A 26,616-nucleotide genomic window follows, 5' to 3' on the forward strand; every position below is an offset into this window, starting at 1 on the left:
GGTTTCTGGGGAATGGGGATTACAGGCAGGTTTCTGGGGGATGGGGATTACAGTCAGGTTTCTGGGGGATGGGGATTACAGGCAGGTTTCTGGGGGATGGGGATTACAGGCAGGTTTCTGGGGGATGGGGATTAGAGGCATGTTTCTGGAGGATGGGGATTACAGGCAGGTTTCTGGGGAATGGGGATTAGAGGCAGGTTTCTGGAGGATGGGGATTACAGGCAGGTTTCTGGGGGATGGGGATTACAGGCAGGTTTCTGGGGGATGGGGATTACAGGCCTGTTCCTGGGGGATGGGGATTACAGGCAGGTTTCTGGGGGATGTGGATTACAGGCAGGTTTCTGGGGGATGGGGATTACAGGCAGGTTTCTGGGGGATGGGGATTACAGGCAGGTTTCTGGGGGATGGGGATTACAGGCAGGTGTCTGGGGGATGGGGATTACAGGCAGGTTTCAGGGGAATGGGGATTAGAGGCAGGTTTCTGGGGAATGGGGATTCGAGGCAGGTTTCTGGGAGGTGGGGATTACAGGCAGGTTTCTGGGGGATGGGGATTACAGGCAGGTTTCTGGGGGGTGGGGATTAGAGGCATGTTGCTGGGGGATGGGGATTACAGGCAGGTGTCTGGGGGATGGGGATTATAGGCAGGTTTCTGGGGAATGGGGATTAGAGGCAGGTTTCTGGGGGATGGGGATTACAGGCAGGTTTCTGGGGGATGGGGATTACAGGCAGGTTTCTGGGGGGTGGGGATTACAGGCAGGTTTCTGGGGGATGGGGATTACAGGCAGGTTTCTGGGGGATGGGGATTACAGGCCTGTTCTGGGGGATGGGGATTACAGGCAGGTTTCTGGGGGATGGGAATTAGAGGCAGGTTTCTGGGGGATGGGGATTACAGGCAGGTTTCTGGGGATGGGGATTTCAGGCAGGTTTCTGGGGTTTGAGGATTACAGGCCTGTTTCCAGGGAATGGAGATTACAGACCTGTTTTGGGGAAATGGGGATTACAGGCCTGTTTCTGTGAGATGGAGATTTCAGGCCTGTTTCTCTGGGATGGGGATTAGTGGCCTGTTTCGGGGGGTGGGGATTACAGGCTTGTTTATGGGGAGGGGATTTACGGGCCTGATTTGCGGGATGGGGATTACAGTTTTATCTCGGGGGGTGGGGATTACAGTCCTGTTTTGGGGCCGATGGGGATTACAGGCCTGTTTCAGGGAGATGTAGTTTGCAGACCTCGTTTGTGGAGATGGGGATGACAGACCTGTTTCTCTTGGGGTTGGGAATTACAGGCTTGTTTATGGGGATGTGGTTTACAGGCCTGTTTCTGGGGAGGAGATTTAAAGGACTTTGTGGGGATGGGGATTACAGGCCTGTTTCGGGGGATTGGGGATTTCTGTCCCGTTTCAGGGGGTGGCGATTACAGGCCTGTTTTGGGGGGAATGGGGATTACAGGCCTGCTTCGGGGGGATGAGGATTACAGCCTGTTTTGAGGGGATGGGGATTGCAGGCCTGTTTTGGGGGTATGGGGATTACAGCCTGTTTTGGGGGGGATGGGGGTTAGTGGCCTGTTTTGGGGGGATGGGGATTGCAGGCCTGTTTCGGGGGGAATGGGGATTACAGGCTGTTTTGGGGGGATGGGGATTACAGCCTGTTTCGGGGGGGATGGGGATTATAGCCTGTTTTGGGGGTATGGGGATTGCAGGCCTGTTTTGGGGGGATGGGGATTGCAGGCCTGTTTCGGGGGGAATGGGGATTACAGGCTGTTTTGGGGGGATGGGGATTACAGCCTGTTTCGGGGGGGATGGGGATTACAGCCTGTTTCGGGGGGGATGGGGATTACAGCCTGTTTTGGGGGTATGGGGATTGCAGGCCTGTTTTGGGGGGATGGGGATTACAGCCTGTTTTGGGGGGATGGGGATTACAGCCTGTTTTGGGGGGATGGGGATTAGTGGCCTGTCTTGGGGGGATGGGGATTGCAGGCCTGTTTCGGGGGATGGGGATTACAGGTTCATTTTGGGGGATGGGAATTACAGGACTGTTTCAGGCGCATGGGGTTTACAGGCCTCTTTCTATTGCGGGTGGGGATGACAGTCTTGTTTATGGAGATGTGGTTTCCAGGCCTGTTTCTGGGAAGGAGGTTTAAAGGACTGTCTATTTGGATTGTGTTTACAGACGTACTTGGGGGAAGGGGATTACAGGCCTGTGTTGGGGGGAAGGGGATTACAGGCCTGTTTTGGGAGGATGGCGATTACAGGCCTGTTTTGGGAGGATGGCGATTACAGGCCTGTTTCAGTAGGGCTGGGGATTACAGGCCGGTTTCGGGGGGGGATGGGGATTAGTGGTCTGTTTCAATGGGGATGGGGATTACAGGCCTGTTTCGGGGGACGGAGATTGCAGGCCTGTTTCGGGGGACGGGGATTGCAGGCCTGTTTCTGGGGGTTGGGGATTATAGGCCTGTTTCTGGGGGGGATGGGGATTAGTGGTCTGTTGCAATGGGATGGGGATTACAGGCCTGTTTCGGGGGACGGAGATTGCAGGCCTGTTTCGGGGGGATGGGGATTACAGGCCTGTTTCAGGGGGATGGGGATTACAGGCCTGTTTCAGGAGGGATGGGGATTACAGGTCTGTTTCAATGGGGATGGGGATTACAGGCCTGTTTCGGGGGACGGAGATTGCAGGCCTGTTTCGGGGGACGGGGATTGCAGGCCTGTTTCTGGGGGTTGGGGATTATAGGCCTGTTTCTGGGGGGGATGGGGATTAGTGGTCTGTTGCAATGGGATGGGGATTACAGGCCTGTTTCGGGGGACGGAGATTGCAGGCCTGTTTCGGGGGGATGGGGATTACAGGCCTGTTTCGGGGGGATGGGGATTACAGGTCTGTTTCAATGGGGATGGGGATTACAGGCCTGTTTCAATGGGGATGGGGATTACAGGTCTGTTTCAATGGGGATGGGGATTACAGGCCTGTTTCAGGAGGGATGGTGATTACAGGCCTGTTTCTGGGGGATGGGGATTACAGGCCTGTTTCGGGGGGATGGGGATTACAGGCCTGTCTTGGGGGGATGGGGATTGCAGGCCTGTTTCGGGGGATGGGGATTAGTGGCCTGTCTTGGGGGGATGGGGATTGCAGGCCTGTTTCGGGGGATGGGGATTATAGGCCTCTTTCTATTGCGGGTGGGGATGACAGTCTTGTTTATGGAGATGTGGTTTCCAGGCCTGTTTCTGGGAAGGAGGTTTAAAGGACTGTCTATTTGGATTGTGTTTACAGACGTACTTGGGGGAAGGGGATTACAGGCCTGTGTTGGGGGGAAGGGGATTACAGGCCTGTTTTGGGAGGATGGCGATTACAGGCCTGTTTTGGGAGGATGGCGATTACAGGCCTGTTTCAGTAGGGCTGGGGATTACAGGCCGGTTTCGGGGGGGGATGGGGATTAGTGGTCTGTTTCAATGGGGATGGGGATTACAGGCCTGTTTCGGGGGACGGAGATTGCAGGCCTGTTTCGGGGGACGGGGATTGCAGGCCTGTTTCTGGGGGTTGGGGATTATAGGCCTGTTTCTGGGGGGGATGGGGATTAGTGGTCTGTTGCAATGGGATGGGGATTACAGGCCTGTTTCGGGGGACGGAGATTGCAGGCCTGTTTCGGGGGGATGGGGATTACAGGCCTGTTTCAGGGGGATGGGGATTACAGGCCTGTTTCAGGAGGGATGGGGATTACAGGTCTGTTTCAATGGGGATGGGGATTACAGGCCTGTTTCGGGGGACGGAGATTGCAGGCCTGTTTCGGGGGACGGGGATTGCAGGCCTGTTTCTGGGGGTTGGGGATTATAGGCCTGTTTCTGGGGGGGATGGGGATTAGTGGTCTGTTGCAATGGGATGGGGATTACAGGCCTGTTTCGGGGGACGGAGATTGCAGGCCTGTTTCGGGGGGATGGGGATTACAGGCCTGTTTCGGGGGGATGGGGATTACAGGTCTGTTTCAATGGGGATGGGGATTACAGGCCTGTTTCAATGGGGATGGGGATTACAGGTCTGTTTCAATGGGGATGGGGATTACAGGCCTGTTTCAGGAGGGATGGTGATTACAGGCCTGTTTCTGGGGGATGGGGATTACAGGCCTGTTTCGGGGGGATGGGGATTACAGGCCTGTTTCAGGAGGGATGGGGATTACAGGCCTGTTTCAGGAGGGATGGGGATTACAGTCCTGTTTCAGGGGGATGGGGATTACAGGCCTGTTTCAGGAGGGATGGGGATTACAGGTCTGTTTCAATGGGGATGGGGATTACAGGCCTGTTTCAGGAGGGATGGGGATTACAGGCCTGTGTCTGGGGGATGGGGATTACAGGCCTGTTTCGGGGGGATGGGGATTACAGGCCTGATTCAGGAGGGATGGGGATTACAGTCCTGTTTCAGGGGGATGGGGATTACAGGCCTGTTTCAATGGGGATGGGGATTACAGGTCTGTTTCAATGGGGATGGGGATTACACGCCTGTTTCAGGGGGGATGGGGATTACAGGCCTGTTTCTGGGGGATGGGGATTACAGGCCTGATTCAGGAGGGATGGGGATTACAGTCCTGTTTCAGGGGGATGGGGATTACAGGCCTGTTTCAATGGGGATGGGGATTACAGGTCTGTTTCAATGGGGATGGGGATTACAGGCCTGTTTCAGGAGGGATGGGGATTACAGGCCTGTTTCTGGGGGATGGGGATTACAGGCCTGTTTCTGGGGGATGGGGATTACAGGCCTGATTCAGGAGGGATGGGGATTACAGTCCTGTTTCAGGGGGATGGGGATTACAGGCCTGTTTCAATGGGGATGGGGATTACAGGCCTGTTTCGGGGGGATGGGGATTACAGGCCTGATTCAGGAAGGATGGGGATTACAGTCCTGTTTCAGGGGGATGGGGATTACAGGCCTGTTTCAATGGGGATGGGGATTACAGGTCTGTTTCAATGGGGATGGGGATTACAGGCCTGTTTCAGGAGGGATGGGGATTACAGGCCTGTTTCTGGGGGATGGGGATTACAGGCCTGTTTCTGGGGGATGGGGATTACAGGCCTGTTTCAGGAGGGATGGGGATTACAGGCCTGTTTCTGGGGGATGGGGATTACAGGCCTGTTTCTGGGGGATGGGGATTACAGGCCTGTTACTGGGGATAGGGATTACAGGTCTGCTTCGGGGAATGGGGGTTACAGGCATGTTACTGGGGGGGCTTTGGGGCGGTAGGAGTTCCTGCTCTGCTTTGTTTCAGTTTTGTTTCAATATTTTTCAGAGGCCACAGGCCATCACTGCATTTACCAGAACACCTGCAGCCCTCCCAGTTCCTCCAGGATAAACTCCAGGCACTGTTAGGCTGTCCACTGAATACGGCAATATCGTTGGAAAACCTCACTGTGAACAGCATTCCGACTCCAGACAACCACTCCAGACAGCTGGCAGGTGAGAGCTGATTCCGAAACTTACTGTCTGAGCGATCTCTGCACCATATCAATATATGATCAGTAAGAAGTCTTCCAACACCAGGTTAAAGTCCAACAGGTTTATTTCGATGTCACTAGGTTTCGGAGCGCTGCTCCTTCCTCAGGTGAATGAAGAGGTCTGTTCCAGAAACACATATATAGACAAATTCAAAGATGCCAAACAATGCTTGGAATGCGAGCATTAGCAGGTGATTAAATCTTTACAGATCCAGAGATGGGGTAACCCCAGGTTAAAAAGGTGTGAATTGTACCAAGCCAGGACAGTTGGTAGGATTTCGCAGGCCAGATGGTGGGGGATGAATGTAATGTGACATGAATCCCAGGTCCCGGTTGAGGCCGCACTCATGTGTGCGGAACTTGGCTATAAGTTTCTGCTCGGCGATTCTGCGTTGTTGCGCGTCCTGAAGGCCGCCTTGGAGAACGATTACCCGGAGATCAGAGGCTGAATGCCCTTGACTGCTGAAGTGTTCCCCGACTGGAAGGGAACATTCCTGCCTGGTGATTGTTGCGCGATGTCCGTTCATTCGTTGTTGCAGCGTCTGCATGGTCTCGCCAATGTGCCACGCTTCGGGACATCCTTTCCTGCAGCGTATGAGGTAGACAGCGTTGGCCAAGTCGCACGAGTATACAGTGATGGGGGAGAGTGTACAGTGAAAGGGGAGAGTGTACAGTGATGGGGGAGTGTGTACAGTGATAGGGGAGAGTGTACAGTGATGGGGGAGAGTGTACAGTGATAGGGGAGAGTGTACAGTGATAGGGGAGAGTGTACAGTGATGGGGGAGTGTGTACAGTGATAGGGGAGAGTGTACAGTGATAGAGGAGAGTGTACAGTGATAGGGGAGAGTGTACAGTGATAGGGGAGAGTGTACAGTGATAGGGGAGAGTGTACAGTGATGGGGGATTGTGTACAGTGATAGGGAAGTGTGTACAGCGATAGGGGAGAGTGTACAGCGATAGAGGAGAGTGTACAGTGATAGGGGAGAGTGTACAGTGATAGGGGAGAGTGTACAGTGATAGGGGAGAGTGTACAGTGATAGGGGAGTGTGTACAGTGATGGGGGAGTGTGTACAGTGATAGGGGAGAGTGTACAGTGATAGAGGAGAGTGTACAGTGATAGGGGAGAGTGTACAGTGATAGGGGAGAGTGTACAGTGATGGGAGAGTGTGTACAGTGATAGGGGAGAGTGTACAGTGATAGAGGAGAGTGTACCGTGATAGGGGAGAGTGTACAGTGATGGGGGAGTGTGTACAGTGATAGGGGAGAATGTACAGTGATAGAGGAGAGTGTACAGTGATAGGGGAGAGTGTACAGTGATAGGGGAGAGTGTACAGTGATAGGGGAGAGTGTACAGTGATGGGGGAGAGTGTACAGTGATGGGGGAGTGTGTACAGTGATAGGGGAGAGTGTACAGTGATAGAGGAGAGTATACAGTGATAGGGGAGAGTGTACAGTGATAGGGGAGTGTGTACAGTGATAGGGGAGAGTGTACAGTGATAGGGGAGAGTGTACAGTGATAGGGGAGTGTGTACAGTGATAGGGGAGTGTGTACAGTGATAGGGGAGTGTGTACAGTGATAGGGGAGAGTGTACAGTGACAGGGGAGTGTGTACAGTGACAGGGGAGTGTGTACAGTGACAGGGGAGAGTGTACAGTGATGGGGGAGTGTGTACAGTGAGAGGGGAGAGTGTACAGTGAGAGGGGAGTCTGTACAGTGACAGGGGAGTGTGTACAGTGACAGGGGAGTGTGTACAGTGATAGGGGAGAGTGTACAGTGATAGGGGAGAGTATACAGTGATAGAGGAGAGTGTACAGTGATAGGGGAGTGTGTACAGTGATAGGGGAGAGTGTACAGTGATAGGGGAGAGTGTACAGTGATAGGGGAGAGTGTACAGTGATAGAGGAGAGTATACAGTGATGGGGGAGTGTGTACAGTGATAGGGGAGAGTGTACAGTGATAGAGGAGAGTGTACAGTGATAGGGGAGTGTGTACAGTGATAGTGGAGAGTGTACAGTGAGAGGGGAGTGTGTACAGTGACAGGGGAGTGTGTACAGTGACAGGGGAGAGTGTACAGTGATAGGGGAGAGTATACAGTGATAGAGGAGAGTGTACAGTGATAGGGGAGTGTGTACAGTGATAGGGGAGAGTGTACAGTGTTAGTGGAGAGTGTACAGTGATGCGGGAGAGTGTACAGTGATGGGGGATTGTGTACAGTGATAGGGGAGAGTGTACAGTGATAGAGGAGAGTGTACAGTGATAGGGGAGAGTGTACAGTGATAGGGGAGAGTGTACAGTGATAGGGGAGAGTGTACAGTGATGGGGGAGTGTGTACAGTGATAGGGGAGAGTGTACAGTGATAGAGGAGAGTATACAGTGATAGGGGAGAGTGTACAGTGATAGAGGAGAGTGTACAGTGATAGGGGAGAGTGTACAGTGATAGGGGAGAGTGTACAGTGATAGGGGAGAGTGTACAGTGATAGGGGAGAGTGTACAGTGATGGGGGAGTGTGTACAGTGATAGGGGAGAGTGTACAGTGATAGAGGGGAGTATACAGTGATAGGGGAGAGTGTACAGTGATAGGGGAGTGTGTACAGTGATAGGGGAGAGTGTACAGTGATAGGGGAGAGTGTACAGTGATAGGGGAGTGTGTACAGTGATAGGGGAGTGTGTACAGTGAGAGGGGAGAGTGTACAGTGACAGGGGAGTGTGTACAGTGACAGGGGAGTGTGTACAGTGACAGGGGAGAGTGTACAGTGATGGGGGAGTGTGTACAGTGAGAGGGGAGAGTGTACAGTGAGAGGGGAGTCTGTACAGTGACAGGGGAGTGTGTACAGTGACAGGGGAGTGTGTACAGTGACAGGGGAGAGTGTACAGTGATAGGGGAGAGTATACAGTGTTAGGGGAGAGTGTACAGTGATGCGGGAGAGTGTACAGTGATGGGGGATTGTGTACAGTGATAGGGGAGAGTGTACAGTGATAGAGGAGAGTGTACAGTGATAGGGGAGTGTGTACAGTGATAGTGGAGAGTGTACAGTGAGAGGGGAGTGTGTACAGTGACAGGGGAGTGTGTACAGTGATAGGGGAGAGTGTACAGTGATAGGGGAGAGTATACAGTGATAGAGGAGAGTGTACAGTGATAGGGGAGTGTGTACAGTGATAGGGGAGAGTGTACAGTGTTAGGGGAGAGTGTACAGTGATGCGGGAGAGTGTACAGTGATGGGGGATTGTGTACAGTGATAGGGGAGAGTGTACAGTGATAGAGGAGAGTGTACAGTGATAGGGGAGAGTGTACAGTGATAGGGGAGAGTGTACAGTGATGGGGGAGAGTGTACAGTGAAAGGGGAGAGTGTACAGTGATGGGGGAGTGTGTACAGTGATAGGGGAGAGTGTACAGTGATGGGGGAGAGTGTACAGTGATAGGGGAGAGTGTACAGTGATGGGGGAGTGTGTACAGTGATAGGGGAGAGTGTACAGTGATAGAGGAGAGTGTACCGTGATAGGGGAGAGTGTACAGTGATGGGGGAGTGTGTACAGTGATAGGGGAGAGTGTACAGTGATAGGGGAGTGTGTACAGTGATAGGGGAGAGTGTACAGTGATGGGGGAGTGTGTACAGTGATAGGGGAGAGTGTACAGTGATGGGGGAGAGTGTACAGTGATAGGGGAGAGTGTACAGTGATAGGGGAGAGTGTACAGTGATAGGGGAGAGTGTACAGTGATAGGGGGGAGTGTACAGTGATAGAGGAGAGTGTACAGTGATAGGGGAGAGTGTACAGTGATAGGGGAGAGTGTACAGTGATGGGGGATTGTGTACAGTGATAGGGGAGTGTGTACAGCGATAGGGGAGAGTGCACAGTGATAGAGGAGAGTGTACAGTGATAGGGGAGAGTGTACAGTGATAGGGGAGAGTGTACAGTGATAGGGGAGTGTGTACAGTGATAGGGGAGTGTGTACAGTGATAGGGGAGTGTGTACAGTTATAGGGGAGTGTGTACAGTGATAGGGGAGAGTGTACAGTGATAGGGGAGAGTGTACAGTGATAGGGGAGTGTGTACAGTGATAGGGGAGTGTGTACAGTGATAGGGGAGAGTTTACAGTGATGGGGGAGTGTGTACAGTGATAGGGGAGAGCGAACAGTGATAGAGGAGAGTGTACAGTGATAGGGGAGAGTGTACAGTGATAGGGGAGAGTATACAGTGATGCGGGAGAGTGTACAGTGATAGGGGAGAGTGTACAGTGATGGGGGAGGGTGTACAGTGATAGGGGAGAGTGTACAGTGATAGGGGAGTGTGTACAGTGATAGGGGAGTGTGTACAGTGATAGGGGAGAGTTTACAGTGATGGGGGAGTGTGTACAGTGATAGGGGATAGTGTACAGTGATAGAGGAGAGTGTACAGTGATAGGGGAGAGTGTACAGTGATAGGGGAGAGTATACAGTGATGCGGGAGAGTGTACAGTGATAGGGGAGAGTGTACAGTGATAGAGGAGAGTGTACAGTGATAGAGGAGAGTGTACCGTGATAGGGAGAGTACAGTGATAGTGGAGAGTGTACAGTGATAGAGGAGAGTGTACAGTGATAGGGGAGAGTGTACAGTGATAGGGGAGAGTTTACAGTGATGGGGAGAGTGTACAGTGATAGGGGAGAGTTTACAGTGATAGGGGAGAGTGTACAGTGATGGGGGAGTGTGTACAGTGATAGGGGAGAGTGTACAGTGATAGGGGAGAGTGTACAGTGATAGAGGAGAGTGTACAGTGATAGGGGAGAGTGTACAGTGATGGGGGAGAGTGTACAGTGATGGGGGAGAGTGTACAGTGATAGAGGAGAGTGTACAGTGATAGGGGAGAGTGTACAGTGATAGGCGAGAGTATACAGTGAGAGGGGAGTGTGTACAGTGACAGGGGAGTGTGTACAGGGACGGGGGAGTATGTACAGCATTAGGGGAGTGTGTACAGTGATAGGGGAGTGTGTACAGTGATAGGGGAGTGTGTACAGTGATAGAGGAGTGTGTACAGGGACGGGGGAGTATGTACAGCATTAGGGGAGTGTGTACAGCGATAGGGGAGAGTGTACAGGGACGGGGGAGTGTGTACAGTGACAGGGGAGAGTGTACAGTGACGGGGGAGAGTGTACAGTGATAGGGGAGAGTGTACAGTGATAGGGGAGAGTGTACAGTGATAGCGGAGAGTGTACAGGGATGGGGGAGTGTGTACAGTGATAGGGGAGAGTGTACAGTGATAGGGGAGAGCGTACAGTGATAGGGGAGAGTGTGTACAGTGACGGGGAGAGTGTACAGTGATAGGGGAGAGTGTATAGTGATGGGGGAGTGTGTACAGTGACAGGGGAGTGTGTACAGTGATGGGGGAGAGTGTACAGTGACAGGGGAGAGTGTACAGTGATAGGGGAGAGTGTACAGTGATAGCGGAGAGTGCACAGGGACGGGGGAGTGTGTACCGTGATAGGGGAGAGTGTACAGTGATAGGGGAGAGTGTACAGGGACGGGGGAATGTGTACAGTGACGGGGAGAGTGTACAGTGACAGGGGAGTGTGTACAGTGCCTGGGGAGAGTATACAGTGATAGTGGAGAGTGTACAGTGATAGGGGAGAGTGTACCGTGATAGGGGAGAGTGTACAGTGATAGGGGAGTGTGTACAGTGACAGGGGAGAGTGTACAGTGATAGGGGATAGTGTACAGTGATAGCGGAGAGTGTACAGGGATGGGGGAGTGTGTACAGTGATAGGGGAGAGTGTACAGTGATAGGGGAGAGTGTACAGGGACGGGGGAGTGTGTACAGTGACGGGGAGAGTGTACAGTGATAGGGGAGAGTGTACAGGATGGGGGAGAGTGTACAGTGATAGGGGAGAGTGTACAGAGACGGGGACTGTGTACAGGGACGGGGGAGTGTGTACAGTGACGGGGAGAGTGTACAGTGATAGGGGAGAGTGTACAGTGATGGGGGAGAGTGTACAGTGATATGGGATAGTGTACAGAGCCGGGGAATGTGTACAGTGATAGGGGAGAGTGTACAGTGATAGGGGAGAGTGTACAGTGATAGGGGTGTGTGTACAGTGATGGGGGAGAGTGTACAGTGATAGGGGAGAGTGTACAGTGATAGGGGAGTGTGTACAGTGATGGGGGAGAGTGTACAGTGATAGGGGATAGTACAGGGACGGGAGAGTGTGTACAGTGACAGGGGAGTGTGTACAGTGACGGGGAGAGTGTACAGTGATAGGGGAGAGTGTACAGTGATGGGGGAGAGTGTACAGTGATGGGGGAGAGTGTACAGTGATGGGGGAGAGTGTACAGTGATAGGGGAGAGTGTACAGAGACGGGGAGTGTGTACAGTGATAGGGGAGAGTGTACAGTGATAGGGGAGTGTGTACAGTGACAGGGGAGAGTGTACAGTGATAGGGGAGTGTGTACAGTGACGGGAGAGTGTACAGTGATAGGGGAGAGTGTACAGGGACGGGGGATTGTGTACAGTGACGGGGAGAGTGTACAGTGATAGGGGAGAGTGTACAGAGACGGGGAGTGTGTACAGTGATAGGGGAGTGTGTACAGTGATAGGGGAGTGTGTACAGTGACAGGGGAGAGTGTACAGTGATAGGGGAGAGTGTACAGGGACGGGGGAGTGTGTACAGTGACGGGGAGAGTGTACAGTGAAAGGGGAGAGTGTACAGTGATGGGGGAGAGTGTACAGTGATAGGGGAGAGTGTACAGAGACGGGGAGTGTGTACAGTGATAGGGGAGTGTGTACAGTGATAGGGGAGTGTGTACAGTGATAGGGGAGTGTGTACAGTGATAGGGGAGAGTGTACAGGGACAGGGGAGTGTGTACAGTGACGGGGAGAGTGTACAGTGATAGGGGAGAGTGTACAGTGATGGGGGAGAGTGTACAGTGATAGGGGAGAGTGTACAGAGACGGGGAGTGTGTACAGTGATAGGGGAGTGTGTACAGTGATAGGGGAGAGTGTACAGAGACGGGGAGTGTGTACAGTGATAGGGGAGTGTGTACAGTGATAGGGGAGTGTGTACAGTGACGGGGAGAGTGTACAGTGATAGGGGAGAGTGTACAGTGACGGGGAGAGTGTACAGTGATAGGGGAGTGTGTACAGTGACGGGGAGAGTGTACAGTGATAGGGGAGAGTGTACAGGGACGGGGGAGTGTGTACAGTGACGGGGAGAGTATACAGTGATAGGGGAGAGTGTACAGTGATGGGGGAGAGTGTACAGTGATAGGGGAGAGTGTACAGAGACGGGGAGTGTGTACAGTGATAGGGGAGTGTGTACAGTGATAGGGGAGAGTGTACAGAGACGGGGAGTGTGTACAGTGATAGGGGAGTGTGTACAGTGATAGGGGAGTGTGTACAGTGACGGGGAGAGTGTACAGTGATAGGGGAGAGTGTACAGTGACGGGGAGAGTGTACAGTGATAGGGGAGTGTGTACAGTGACGGGGAGAGTGTACAGTGATAGGGGAGAGTGTACAGTGATAGGGGAGAGTGTACAGTGATGTGGGAGAGTGTACAGTGATAGGGGAGTGTGTACAGCGATAGGGGAGAGTGTACAGTGATAGGGGAGAGTGTGCAGTGATAGGGGAGAGTGTACAGAGACGGGGAGTGTGTACAGTGATAGGGGAGTGTGTACAGTGATAGGGGAGTGTGTACAGTGATAGGGGAGAGTGTACAGTGATGTGGGAGAGTGTACAGTGATAGGGGAGAGTGTACAGAGACGGGGAGTGTGTTCAGTGATAGGGGAGTGTGTACAGTGATAGGGGAGAGTGTACAGAGACGGGGAGTGTGTACAGTGATAGGGGAGTGTGTACAGTGATAGGGGAGTGTGTACAGTGACGGGGAGAGTGTACAGTGATAGGGGAGAGTGTACAGTGACGGGGAGAGTGTACAGTGATAGGGGAGTGTGTACAGTGACGGGGAGAGTGTACAGTGATAGGGGAGAGTGTACAGTGATAGGGGAGAGTGTACAGTGATGTGGGAGAGTGTACAGTGATAGGGGAGTGTGTACAGCGATAGGGGAGAGTGTACAGTGATAGGGGAGAGTGTGCAGTGATAGGGGAGAGTGTACAGAGACGGGGAGTGTACAGTGATAGGGGAGTGTGTACAGTGATAGGGGAGTGTGTACAGTGATAGGGGAGAGTGTACAGTGATGTGGGAGAGTGTACAGTGATAGGGGAGAGTGTACAGAGACGGGGAGTGTGTTCAGTGATAGGGGAGTGTGTACAGTGATAGGGGAGAGTGTACAGAGACGGGGAGTGTGTACAGTGATAGGGGAGTGTGTACAGTGATAGGGGAGTGTGTACAGTGACGGGGAGAGTGTACAGTGATAGGGGAGAGTGTACAGTGACGGGGAGAGTGTACAGTGATAGGGGAGTGTGTACAGTGACGGGGAGAGTGTACAGTGATAGGGGAGAGTGTACAGGGATGGGGGAGTGTGTACAGTGACGGGGAGAGTGTACAGTGATAGGGGAGAGTGTACAGTGATGGGGGAGAGTGTACAGTGATAGGGGAGAGTGTACAGAAACGGTGAGTGTGTACAGTGATAGGGGAGTGTGTACAGTGATAGGGGAGAGTGTACAGAGACGGGGAGTGTGTACAGTGATAGGGGAGTGTGTACAGTGATAGGGGAGTGTGTACAGTGACGGGGAGAGTGTACAGTGATAGGGGAGAGTGTACAGTGACGGGGAGAGTGTACAGTGATAGGGGAGTGTGTACAGTGACGGGGAGAGTGTACAGTGATAGGGGAGAGTGTACAGTGATGTGGGAGAGTGTACAGTGATAGGGGAGTGTGTACAGCGATAGGGGAGAGTGTACAGTGATAGGGGAGAGAGTACAGTGATAGGGGAGAGTGTACAGAGACGGGGAGTGTGTACAGTGACGGGGAGAGTGTACAGTGATAGAGGAGAGTGTACAGTGATGGGGGAGAGTGTACAGTGATAGGGGAGAGTGTACAGAGACGGGGAGTGTGTACAGTGACGGGGAGAGTGTACAGTGAAAGGGGAGAGTGTACAGTGATGGGGGAGTGTGTACAGTGATAGGGGAGAGTGTACAGAGACGGGGAGTGTGTACAGTGAAAGGGGAGAGTGTACAGTGAAAGGGGAGAGTGTACAGTGATGGGGGAGTGTGTACAGTGATAGGGGAGAGTGTACAGTGACGGGGAGAGTGTACAGTGAAAGGGGAGAGTGTACAGTGATGGGGGAGTGTGTACAGTGATAGGGGAGAGTGTACAGAGACGGGGAGTGTGTACAGTGACTGGGAGAGTGTACAGTGAAAGGGGAGAGTGTACAGGGACGGGGGAGTGTGTACAGTGACGGGGAGAGTGTACAGTGATAGAGGAGAGTGTACAGTGATGGGGGAGAGTGTACAGTGATAGGGGAGAGTGTACAGAGACGGGGAGTGTGTACAGTGACGGGGAGAGTGTACAGTGAAAGGGGAGAGTGTACAGTGATGGGGGAGTGTGTACAGTGATAGGGGAGAGTGTACAGTGATAGGGGAGAGTGTACAGAGACGGGGAGTGTGTACAGTGACGGGGAGAGTGTACAGTGAAAGGGGAGAGTGTACAGAGACGGGGAGTGTGTACAGTGACGGGGAGAGTGTACAGTGACGGGGAGAGTGTACAGTGATGTGGGAGAGTGTACAGTGATAGGGGAGAGTGTACAGAGACGGGGAGTGTGTACAGTGACGGGGAGAGTGTACAGTGATAGGGGAGAGTGTACAGAGACGGGGAGAGTGTACAGTGACGGGGAGAGTGTACAGTGATAGGGGAGAGTGTACAGAGACGGGGAGTGTGTACAGTGACGGGGAGAGTGTACAGTGACGGGGAGAGTGTACAGTGAAAGGGGAGAGTGTACAGTGATGTGGGAGATTGTACTGTGATAGGGGAGAGTGTACAGAGACGGGGAGTGTGTACAGTGATAGGGGAGAGTGTACAGAGACGGGGAGTGTGTACAGTGATAGGGGAGAGTGTACAGAGACGGGGAGTGTGTACAGTGATAGGGGAGAGTGTACAGAGACGGGGAGAGTGTACAGAGACGGGGAGAGTGTACAGAGACGGGGAGTGTGTACAGTGATAGGGGAGAGTGTACAGAGACGGGGAGAGTGTACAGTGATAGGGGAGTGTGTACAGTGACGGGGTGAGTGTACAGTGATAGGGGAGAGTGTACAGTGATGTGGGAGAGTGTACAGTGATAGGGGAGAGTGTACAGTGATGTGGGAGAGTGTACAGTGATAGGGGAGAGTGTACAGAGACGGGGAGAGTGTACAGAGACGGGGAGAGTGTACAGTGACGGGGAGAGTGTACAGTGATAGGGGAGTGTGTACAGTGACGGGGAGAGTGTACAGTGATAGGGGAGAGTGTACAGTGATAGAGGAGAGTGTACAGTGATGGGGGAGAGTGTACAGTGATAGGGGAGAGTGTACAGAGACAGGGAGAGTGTACAGAGACGGGGAGTGTGTACAGTGATAGGGGAGAGTGTACAGTGACGGGGAGAGTGTACAGTGATAGGGGAGAGTGGACAGAGACGGGGAGAGTGTACAGAGACGGGGAGTGTGTACAGAGACAGGGAGAGTGTACAGAGACGGGGAGTGTGTACAGTGATAGGGGAGAGTGTACAGAGACAGGGAGTGTGTACAGTGATAGGGGAGTGTGTACAGTGACGGGGAGTGTGTACAGTGACGGGGAGAGTGTACAGTGATAGGGGAGAGTGGACAGAGACGGGGAGAGTGTACAGAGACGGGGAGTGTACAGTGATAGGGGAGTGTGTACAGTGATAGGGGAGTGTGTACAGTGATAGGGGAGAGTGTACAGTGATGTGGGAGAGTGTACAGTGATAGGGGAGAGTGTACAGAGACGGGGAGTGTGTTCAGTGATAGGGGAGTGTGTACAGTGATAGGGGAGAGTGTACAGAGACGGGGAGTGTGTACAGTGATAGGGGAGTGTTTACAGTGATAGGGGAGTGTGTACAGTGACGGGGAGAGTGTACAGTGATAGGGGAGAGTGTACAGTGACGGGGAGAGTGTACAGTGATAGGGGAGTGTGTACAGTGACGGGGAGAGTGTACAGTGATAGGGGAGAGTGTACAGGGATGGGGGAGTGTGTACAGTGACGGGGAGAGTGTACAGTGATAGGGGAGAGTGTACAGTGATGGGGGAGAGTGTACAGTGATAGGGGAGAGTGTACAGAAACGGTGAGTGTGTACAGTGATAGGGGAGTGTGTACAGTGATAGGGGAGAGTGTACAGAGACGGGGAGTGTGTACAGTGATAGGGGAGTGTGTACAGTGATAGGGGAGTGTGTACAGTGATAGGGGAGTGCGTACAGTGACGGGGAGAGTGTACAGTGATAGGGGAGAGTGTACAGTGACGGGGAGAGTGTACAGTGATAGGGGAGTGTGTACAGTGACGGGGAGAGTGTACAGTGATAGGGGAGAGCGTACAGTGATGTGGGAGAGTGTACAGTGATAGGGGAGTGTGTACAGCGATAGGGGAGAGTGTACAGTGATAGGGGAGAGAGTACAGTGATAGGGGAGAGTGTACAGAGACGGGGAGTGTGTACAGTGACGGGTAGAGTGTACAGTGATAGAGGAGAGTGTACAGTGATGGGGGAGAGTGTACAGTGATAGGGGAGAGTGTACAGAGACGGGGAGTGTGTACAGTGACGGGGAGAGTGTACAGTGAAAGGGGAGAGTGTACAGTGATGGGGGAGTGTGTACAGTGATAGGGGAGAGTGTACAGAGACGGGGAGTGTGTACAGTGAAAGGGGAGAGTGTACAGTGAAAGGGGAGAGTGTACAGTGATGGGGGAGTGTGTACAGTGATAGGGGAGAGTGTACAGTGACGGGGAGAGTGTACAGTGAAAGGGGAGAGTGTACAGTGATGGGGGAGTGTGTACAGTGATAGGGGAGAGTGTACAGAGACGGGGAGTGTGTACAGTGACTGGGAGAGTGTACAGTGAAAGGGGAGAGTGTACAGGGACGGGGGAGTGTGTACAGTGACGGGGAGAGTGTACAGTGATAGAGGAGAGTGTACAGTGATGGGGGAGAGTGTACAGTGATAGGGGAGAGTGTACAGAGACGGGGAGTGTGTACAGTGACGGGGAGAGTGTACAGTGAAAGGGGAGAGTGTACAGTGATGGGGGAGTGTGTACAGTGATAGGGGAGCGTGTACAGTGATAGGGGAGAGTGTACAGAGACGGGGAGTGTGTACAGTGACGGGGAGAGTGTACAGTGAAAGGGGAGAGTGTACAGAGACGGGGAGTGTGTACAGTGACGGGGAGAGTGTACAGTGACGGGGAGAGTGTACAGGGATAGGGGAGAGTGTACAGAGACGGGGAGTGTGTACAGTGACGGGGAGAGTGTACAGTGATGTGGGAGAGTGTACAGTGATAGGGGAGAGTGTACAGAGACGGGGAGTGTGTACAGTGACGGGGAGAGTGTACAGTGATAGGGGAGAGTGTACAGAGACGGGGAGAGTGTACAGTGACGGGGAGAGTGTACAGTGATAGGGGAGAGTGTACAGAGACGGGGAGTGTGTACAGTGACGGGGAGAGTGTACAGTGACGGGGAGAGTGTACAGTGAAAGGGGAGAGTGTACAGTGATGTGGGAGATTGTACTGTGATAGGGGAGAGTGTACAGAGACGGGGAGTGTGTACAGTGATAGGGGAGAGTGTACAGAGACGGGGAGTGTGTACAGTGATAGGGGAGAGTGTACAGAGACGGGGAGTGTGTACAGTGATAGGGGAGAGTGTACAGAGACGGGGAGAGTGTACAGAGACGGGGAGAGTGTACAGAGACGGGGAGTGTGTACAGTGATAGGGGAGAGTGTACAGAGACGGGGAGAGTGTACAGTGATAGGGGAGTGTGTTCAGTGACGGGGAGAGTGTACAGTGATAGGGGAGAGTGTACAGTGATGTGGGAGAGTGTACAGTGATAGGGGAGAGTGTACAGTGATGTGGGAGAGTGTACAGTGATAGGGGAGAGTGTACAGAGACGGGGAGAGTGTACAGAGACGGGGAGAGTGTACAGAGACGGGGAGTGTGTACAGTGATAGGGGAGAGTGTACAGAGACGGGGAGAGTGTACAGAGACGGGGAGTGTGTACAGTGACGGGGAGAGTGTACAGTGATAGGGGAGTGTGTACAGTGACGGGGAGAGTGTACAGTGATAGGGGAGAGTGTACAGTGATGTGGGAGAGTGTACAGTGATAGGGGTGAGTGTACAGAGACGGGGAGTGTGTACAGTGATGTGGGAGAGTGTACAGTGATAGAGGAGAGTGTACAGTGATGGGGGAGAGTGTACAGTGATAGGGGAGAGTGTACAGAGACAGGGAGAGTGTACAGAGACGGGGAGTGTGTACAGTGATAGGGGAGAGTGTACAGTGATAGGGGAGAGTGTACAGAGACAGGGAGAGTGTACAGAGACGGGGAGAGTGTACAGTGACGGGGAGAGTGTACAGTGATAGGGGAGAGTGGACAGAGACGGGGAGAGTGTACAGAGACGGGGAGTGTGTACAGAGACAGGGAGAGTGTACAGAGACGGGGAGTGTGTACAGTGATAGGGGAGAGTGTACAGAGACAGGGAGTGTGTACAGTGATAGGGGAGTGTGTACAGTGACGGGGAGTGTGTACAGTGACGGGGAGAGTGTACAGTGATAGGGGAGAGTGGACAGAGACGGGGAGAGTGTACAGAGACGGGGAGAGTGTACAGAGACGGGGAGTGTACAGTGATAGGGGAGTGTGTACAGTGATAGGGGAGTGTGTACAGTGATAGGGGAGAGTGTACAGTGATGTGGGAGAGTGTACAGTGATAGGGGAGAGTGTACAGAGACGGGGAGTGTGTTCAGTGATAGGGGAGTGTGTACAGTGATAGGGGAGAGTGTACAGAGACGGGGAGTGTGTACAGTGATAGGGGAGTGTGTACAGTGATAGGGGAGTGTGTACAGTGACGGGGAGAGTGTACAGTGATAGGGGAGAGTGTACAGTGACGGGGAGAGTGTACAGTGATAGGGGAGTGTGTACAGTGACGGGGAGAGTGTACAGTGATTGGGGAGAGTGTACAGGGATGGGGGAGTGTGTACAGTGACGGGGAGAGTGTACAGTGATAGGGGAGAGTGTACAGTGATGGGGGAGAGTGTACAGTGATAGGGGAGAGTGTACAGAAACGGTGAGTGTGTACAGTGATAGGGGAGTGTGTACAGTGATAGGGGAGAGTGTACAGAGACGGGGAGTGTGTACAGTGATAGGGGAGTGTGTACAGTGATAGGGGAGTGTGTACAGTGACGGGGAGAGTGTACAGTGATAGGGGAGAGTGTACAGTGACGGGGAGAGTGCACAGTGATAGGGGAGTGTGTACAGTGACGGGGAGAGTGTACAGTGATAGGGGAGAGTGTACAGTGATGTGGGAGAGTGTACAGTGATAGGGGAGTGTGTACAGCGATAGGGGAGAGTGTACAGTGATAGGGGAGAGAGTACAGTGATAGGGGAGAGTGTACAGAGACGGGGAGTGTGTACAGTGACGGGGAGAATGTACAGTGATAGAGGAGAGTGTACAGTGATGGGGGAGAGTGTACAGTGATAGGGGAGAGTGTACAGAGACGGGGAGTGTGTACAGAGACGGGGAGTGTGTACAGTGACGGGGAGAGTGTACAGTGAAAGGGGAGAGTGTACAGTGATGGGGGAGTGTGTACAGTGATAGGGGAGAGTGTACAGAGACGGGGAGTGTGTACAGTGAAAGGGGAGAGTGTACAGTGAAAGGGGAGAGTGTACAGTGATGGGGGAGTGTGTACAGTGATAGGGGAGAGTGTACAGTGACGGGGAGAGTGTACAGTGAAAGGGGAGAGTGTACAGTGATGGGGGAGTGTGTACAGTGATAGGGGAGAGTGTACAGAGACGGGGAGTGTGTACAGTGACTGGGAGAGTGTACAGTGAAAGGGGAGAGTGTACAGGGACGGGGGAGTGTGTACAGTGACGGGGAGAGTGTACAGTGATAGAGGAGAGTGTACAGTGATGGGGGAGAGTGTACAGTGATAGGGGAGAGTGTACAGAGACGGGGAGTGTGTACAGTGACGGGGAGAGTGTACAGTGAAAGGGGAGAGTGTACAGTGATGGGGGAGTGTGTACAGTGATAGGGGAGAGTGTACAGTGATAGGGGAGAGTGTACAGAGACGGGGAGTGTGTACAGTGACGGGGAGAGTGTACAGTGAAAGGGGAGAGTGTACAGAGACGGGGAGTGTGTACAGTGACGGGGAGAGTGTACAGAGACGGGGAGAGTGTACAGAGACGGGGAGAGTGTACAGAGACGGGGAGTGTGTACAGTGATAGGGGAGAGTGTACAGAGACGGGGAGAGTGTACAGAGACGGGGAGTGTGTACAGAGACGGGGAGTGTGTACAGAGACGGGGAGTGTGTACAGAGACGGGGAGAGTGTACAGAGACGGGGAGTGTGTACAGAGACGGGGAGTGTGTACAGAGACGGGGAGTGTGTACAGAGACGGGGAGAGTGTACAGAGACGGGGAGAGTGTACAGTGACGGGGAGAGTGTACAGAGACGGGGAGTGTGTACAGAGACGGGGAGAGTACAGAGACGGGGAGAGTGTACAGTGACGGGGAGAGTGTACAGTGACGGGGAGTGTGTACAGAGACGGGGAGAGTGTACAGAGACGGGGAGTGTGTACAGAGACGGGGAGTGTGTACAGTGATAGGGGAGTGTGTACAGAGACGGGGAGTGTGTACAGTGATGGGGGAGAGTGTACAGGGACGGGGGAGTGTGTACAGTGATGGGGGAGAGTGTACAGAGACGGGGAGAGTGTACAGTGATAGGGGAGAGTATACAGTGACGGGGAGAGTGTACAGAGACGGGGAGAGTGTACAGAGACGGGGAGAGTGTACAGAGACGGGGAGAGTGTACAGAGACGGGGAGTGTGTACAGAGACGGGGAGTGTGTACAGAGACGGGGAGTGTGTACAGAGACGGGGAGAGTGTACAGTGATAGGGGAGAGTGTACAGAGACGGGGAGAGTGTACAGTGATAGGGGAGAGTATACAGTGACGGGGAGAGTGTACAGAGACGGGGAGTGTGTACAGAGACGGGGAGAGTGTACAGAGACGGGGAGTGTGTACAGTGATAGGGGAGAGTATACAGTGACGGGGAGAGTGTACAGAGACGGGGAGTGTGTACAGAGACGGGGAGAGTGTACAGAGACGGGGAGAGTGTACAGAGACGGGGAGAGTGTACAGAGACGGGGAGAGTGTACAGAGACGGGGAGTGTGTACAGTGATAGGGGAGAGTGTACAGAGACGGGGAGAGTGTACAGAGACGGGGAGTGTGTACAGAGACGGGGAGTGTGTACAGAGACGGGGAGTGTGTACAGAGACGGGGAGAGTGTACAGAGACGGGGAGTGTGTACAGAGACGGGGAGTGTGTACAGAGACGGGGTGTGTGTACAGAGACGGGGAGAGTGTACAGAGACGGGGAGAGTGTACAGTGACGGGGAGAGTGTACAGAGACGGGGAGTGTGTACAGAGACGGGGAGAGTGTACAGAGACGGGGAGAGTGTACAGTGACGGGGAGAGTGTACAGTGACGGGGAGTGTGTACAGAGACGGGGAGAGTGTACAGAGACGGGGAGTGTGTACAGAGACGGGGAGTGTGTACAGAGACGGGGAGTGTGTACAGAGACGGGGAGAGTGTACAGAGACGGGGAGTGTGTACAGAGACGGGGAGTGTGTACAGAGACGGGGAGTGTGTACAGAGACGGGGAGTGTGTACAGAGACGGGGAGTGTGTACAGTGATAGGGGAGAGTGTACAGTGATAGGGGAGAGTGTACAGTGATAGGGGAGAGTGTACAGTGACGGGGAGTGTGTACAGAGACGGGGAGTGTGTACAGAGACGGGGAGTGTGTACAGAGACGGGGAGTGTGTACAGTGATAGGGGAGAGTGTACAGTGATAGGGGAGAGTGTACAGTGATAGGGGAGAGTGTACAGTGACGGGGAGTGTGTACAGTGATAGGGGAGAGTGTACAGTGATAGGGGAGAGTGTACAGTGATAGGGGAGAGTGTACAGTGATAGGGGAGAGTGTACAGTGACGGGGAGAGTGTACAGTGATAGGGGAGAGTGTACAGTGATAGGGGAGAGTGTACAGTGATAGGGGAGAGTGTACAGTGATAGGGGAGAGTGTACAGTGATAGGGGAGAGTGTACAGTGATAGGGGAGAGTGTACAGTGACGGGGAGAGTGTACAGTGATAGGGGAGAGTGTACAGTGATAGGGGAGAGTGTACAGTGATAGGGGAGAGTGTACAGAGACGGGGAGTGTGTACAGAGACGGGGAGAGTGTACAGTGACGGGGAGTGTGTACAGTGATAGGGGAGAGTGTACAGAGACGGGGAGTGTGTACAGAGACGGGGAGTGTGTACAGAGACGGGGAGTGTGTACAGAGACGGGGAGTGTGTACAGAGACGGGGAGAGTGTACAGAGACGGGGAGTGTGTACAGAGACGGGGAGTGTGTACAGTGATAGGGGAGTGTGTACAGAGACGGGGAGTGTGTACAGTGATGGGGGAGAGTGTACAGGGACGGGGGAGTGTGTACAGTGATGGGGGAGAGTGTACAGAGACGGGGAGAGTGTACAGTGATAGGGGAGAGTATACAGTGACGGGGAGAGTGTACAGAGACGGGGAGAGTGTACAGAGACGGGGAGAGTGTACAGAGACGGGGAGTGTGTACAGAGACGGGGAGTGTGTACAGAGACGGGGAGTGTGTACAGAGACGGGGAGAGTGTACAGTGATAGGGGAGAGTGTACAGAGACGGGGAGAGTGTACAGTGATAGGGGAGAGTATACAGTGACGGGGAGAGTGTACAGAGACGGGGAGTGTGTACAGAGACGGGGAGAGTGTACAGAGACGGGGAGTGTGTACAGTGATAGGGGAGAGTATACAGTGACGGGGAGAGTGTACAGAGACGGGGAGTGTGTACAGAGACGGGGAGAGTGTACAGAGACGGGGAGAGTGTACAGAGACGGGGAGAGTGTACAGAGACGGGGAGAGTGTACAGAGACGGGGAGTGTGTACAGTGATAGGGGAGAGTGTACAGAGACGGGGAGAGTGTACAGAGACGGGGAGTGTGTACAGAGACGGGGAGTGTGTACAGAGACGGGGAGTGTGTACAGAGACGGGGAGAGTGTACAGAGACGGGGAGTGTGTACAGAGACGGGGAGTGTGTACAGAGACGGGGAGTGTGTACAGAGACGGGGAGAGTGTACAGAGACGGGGAGAGTGTACAGTGACGGGGAGAGTGTACAGAGACGGGGAGTGTGTACAGAGACGGGGAGAGTGTACAGAGACGGGGAGAGTGTACAGTGACGGGGAGAGTGTACAGTGACGGGGAGTGTGTACAGAGACGGGGAGAGTGTACAGAGACGGGGAGTGTGTACAGAGACGGGGAGTGATTACAGAGACGGGGAGTGTGTACAGAGACGGGGAGAGTGTACAGAGACGGGGAGTGTGTACAGAGACTGGGAGTGTGTACAGAGACGGGGAGTGTGTACAGAGACGGGGAGTGTGTACAGAGACGGGGAGTGTGTACAGTGATAGGGGAGAGTGTACAGTGATAGGGGAGAGTGTACAGTGATAGGGGAGAGTGTACAGTGACGGGGAGTGTGTACAGAGACGGGGAGTGTGTACAGAGACGGGGAGTGTGTACAGAGACGGGGAGTGTGTACAGTGATAGGGGAGAGTGTACAGTGATAGGGGAGAGTGTACAGTGATAGGGGAGAGTGTACAGTGACGGGGAGTGTGTACAGTGATAGGGGAGAGTGTACAGTGATAGGGGAGAGTGTACAGTGATAGGGGAGAGTGTACAGTGACGGGGAGAGTGTACAGTGATAGGGGAGAGTGTACAGTGATAGGGGAGAGTGTACAGTGATAGGGGAGAGTGTACAGTGATAGGGGAGAGTGTACAGTGATAGGGGAGAGTGTACAGTGATAGGGGAGAGTGTACAGTGATAGGGGAGAGTGTACAGTGATAGGGGAGAGTGTACAGTGACGGGGAGAGTGTACAGTGATAGGGGAGAGTGTACAGTGATAGGGGAGAGTGTACAGTGATAGGGGAGAGTGTACAGAGACGGGGAGTGTGTACAGAGACGGGGAGAGTGTACAGTGACGGGGAGTGTGTACAGTGATAGGGGAGAGTGTACAGAGACGGGGAGTGTGTACAGAGACGGGGAGTGTGTACAGAGACGGGGAGTGTGTACAGAGACGGGGAGTGTGTACAGAGACGGGGAGTGTGTACAGAGACGGGGAGTGTGTACAGAGACGGGGAGTGTGTACAGAGACGGGGAGAGTGTACAGAGACGGGGAGAGTGTACAGTGATAGGGGAGAGTGTACAGAGACGGGGAGTGTGTACAGAGACGGGGAGTGTGTACAGAGACGGGGAGTGTGTACAGAGACGGGGAGTGTGTACAGAGACGGGGAGTGTGTACAGAGACGGGGAGTGTGTACAGAGACGGGGAGAGTGTACAGAGACGGGGAGTGTGTACAGAGACGGGGAGTGTGTACAGAGACGGGGAGTGTGTACAGAGACGGGGAGAGTGTACAGAGACGGGGAGTGTGTACAGAGACGGGGAGTGTGTACAGAGACGGGGAGAGTGTACAGAGACGGGGAGAGTGTACAGTGATAGGGGAGAGTGTACAGAGACGGGGAGTGTGTACAGAGACGGGGAGTGTGTACAGAGACGGGGAGTGTGTACAGAGACGGGGAGAGTGTACAGAGACGGGGAGTGTGTACAGAGACGGGGAGTGTGTACAGAGACGGGGAGTGTGTACAGAGACGGGGAGAGTGTACAGAGACGGGGAGTGTGTACAGAGACGGGGAGTGTGTACAGAGACGGGGAGAGTGTACAGAGACGGGGAGAGTGTACAGTGATAGGGGAGAGTGTACAGAGACGGGGAGTGTGTACAGAGACGGGGAGTGTGTACAGAGACGGGGAGTGTGTACAGAGACGGGGAGAGTGTACAGAGACGGGGAGTGTGTACAGAGACGGGGAGTGTGTACAGTGATAGGGGAGAGTGTACAGAGACGGGGAGTGTGTACAGAGACGGGGAGTGTGTACAGAGACGGGGAGTGTGTACAGAGACGGGGAGTGTGTACAGAGACGGGGAGTGTGTACAGAGACGGGGAGAGTGTACAGAGACGGGGAGTGTGTACAGAGACGGGGAGTGTGTACAGAGACGGGGAGAGTGTACAGAGACGGGGAGTGTGTACAGAGACGGGGAGTGTGTACAGAGACGGGGAGAGTGTACAGAGACGGGGAGTGTGTACAGAGACGGGGAGTGTGTACAGAGACGGGGAGTGTGTACAGTGATAGGGGAGAGTGTACAGAGACGGGGAGAGTGTACAGAGACGGGGAGAGTGTACAGAGACGGGGAGAGTGTACAGAGACGGGGAGAGTGTACAGAGACGGGAGTGTGTACAGAGACGGGGAGTGTGTACAGAGACGGGGAGTGTGTACAGAGACGGGGAGTGTGTACAGAGACGGGGAGTGTGTACAGTGACGGGGAGTGTGTACAGTGACGGGGAGTGTGTACAGAGACGGGGAGTGTGTACAGAGACGGGGAGTGTGTACAGAGACGGGGAGTGTGTACAGAGACGGGGAGAGTGTACAGAGACGGGGAGTGTGTACAGAGACGGGGAGTGTGTACAGAGACGGGGAGTGTGTACAGTGATAGGGGAGAGTGTACAGAGACGGGGAGAGTGTACAGAGACGGGGAGAGTGTACAGAGACGGGGAGAGTGTACAGAGACGGGGAGAGTGTACAGAGACGGGGAGTGTGTACAGAGACGGGGAGTGTGTACAGAGACGGGGAGTGTGTACAGAGACGGGGAGTGTGTACAGTGACGGGGAGTGTGTACAGAGACGGGGAGTGTGTACAGAGACGGGGAGTGTGTACAGAGACGGGGAGTGTGTACAGAGACGGGGAGTGTGTACAGTGACGGGGAGTGTGTACAGTGACGGGGAGTGTGTACAGAGACGGGGAGTGTGTACAGAGACGGGGAGTGTGTACAGAGACGGGGAGTGTGTACAGTGACGGGGAGTGTGTACAGAGACGGGGAGTGTGTACAGAGACGGGGAGTGTGTACAGAGACGGGGAGT

At 53.8% G+C, this 26,616-nt stretch overlaps 1 protein-coding gene across 1 annotated transcript in view; it reads left to right on the plus strand.

Annotated features, from left to right (window-relative positions):
• The window catches only part of LOC140429943 (ciliogenesis and planar polarity effector 1-like), a 687,141-nt gene that overhangs the window by 218,760 nt on the left and 441,765 nt on the right, over positions 1 to 26,616 (plus strand). The window contains exon 17 of the mRNA XM_072517533.1: positions 5,266 to 5,432. Within this exon, the coding sequence (XP_072373634.1) occupies positions 5,266 to 5,432 (167 nt within the window). The remainder of the gene's footprint in view (positions 1 to 5,265; positions 5,433 to 26,616) is intronic.

Source organism: Scyliorhinus torazame, chromosome 9, assembly GCF_047496885.1.
Source record: "Scyliorhinus torazame isolate Kashiwa2021f chromosome 9, sScyTor2.1, whole genome shotgun sequence".
In the NCBI taxonomy this organism is placed as follows: Eukaryota; Metazoa; Chordata; class Chondrichthyes; order Carcharhiniformes; family Scyliorhinidae; genus Scyliorhinus; species Scyliorhinus torazame.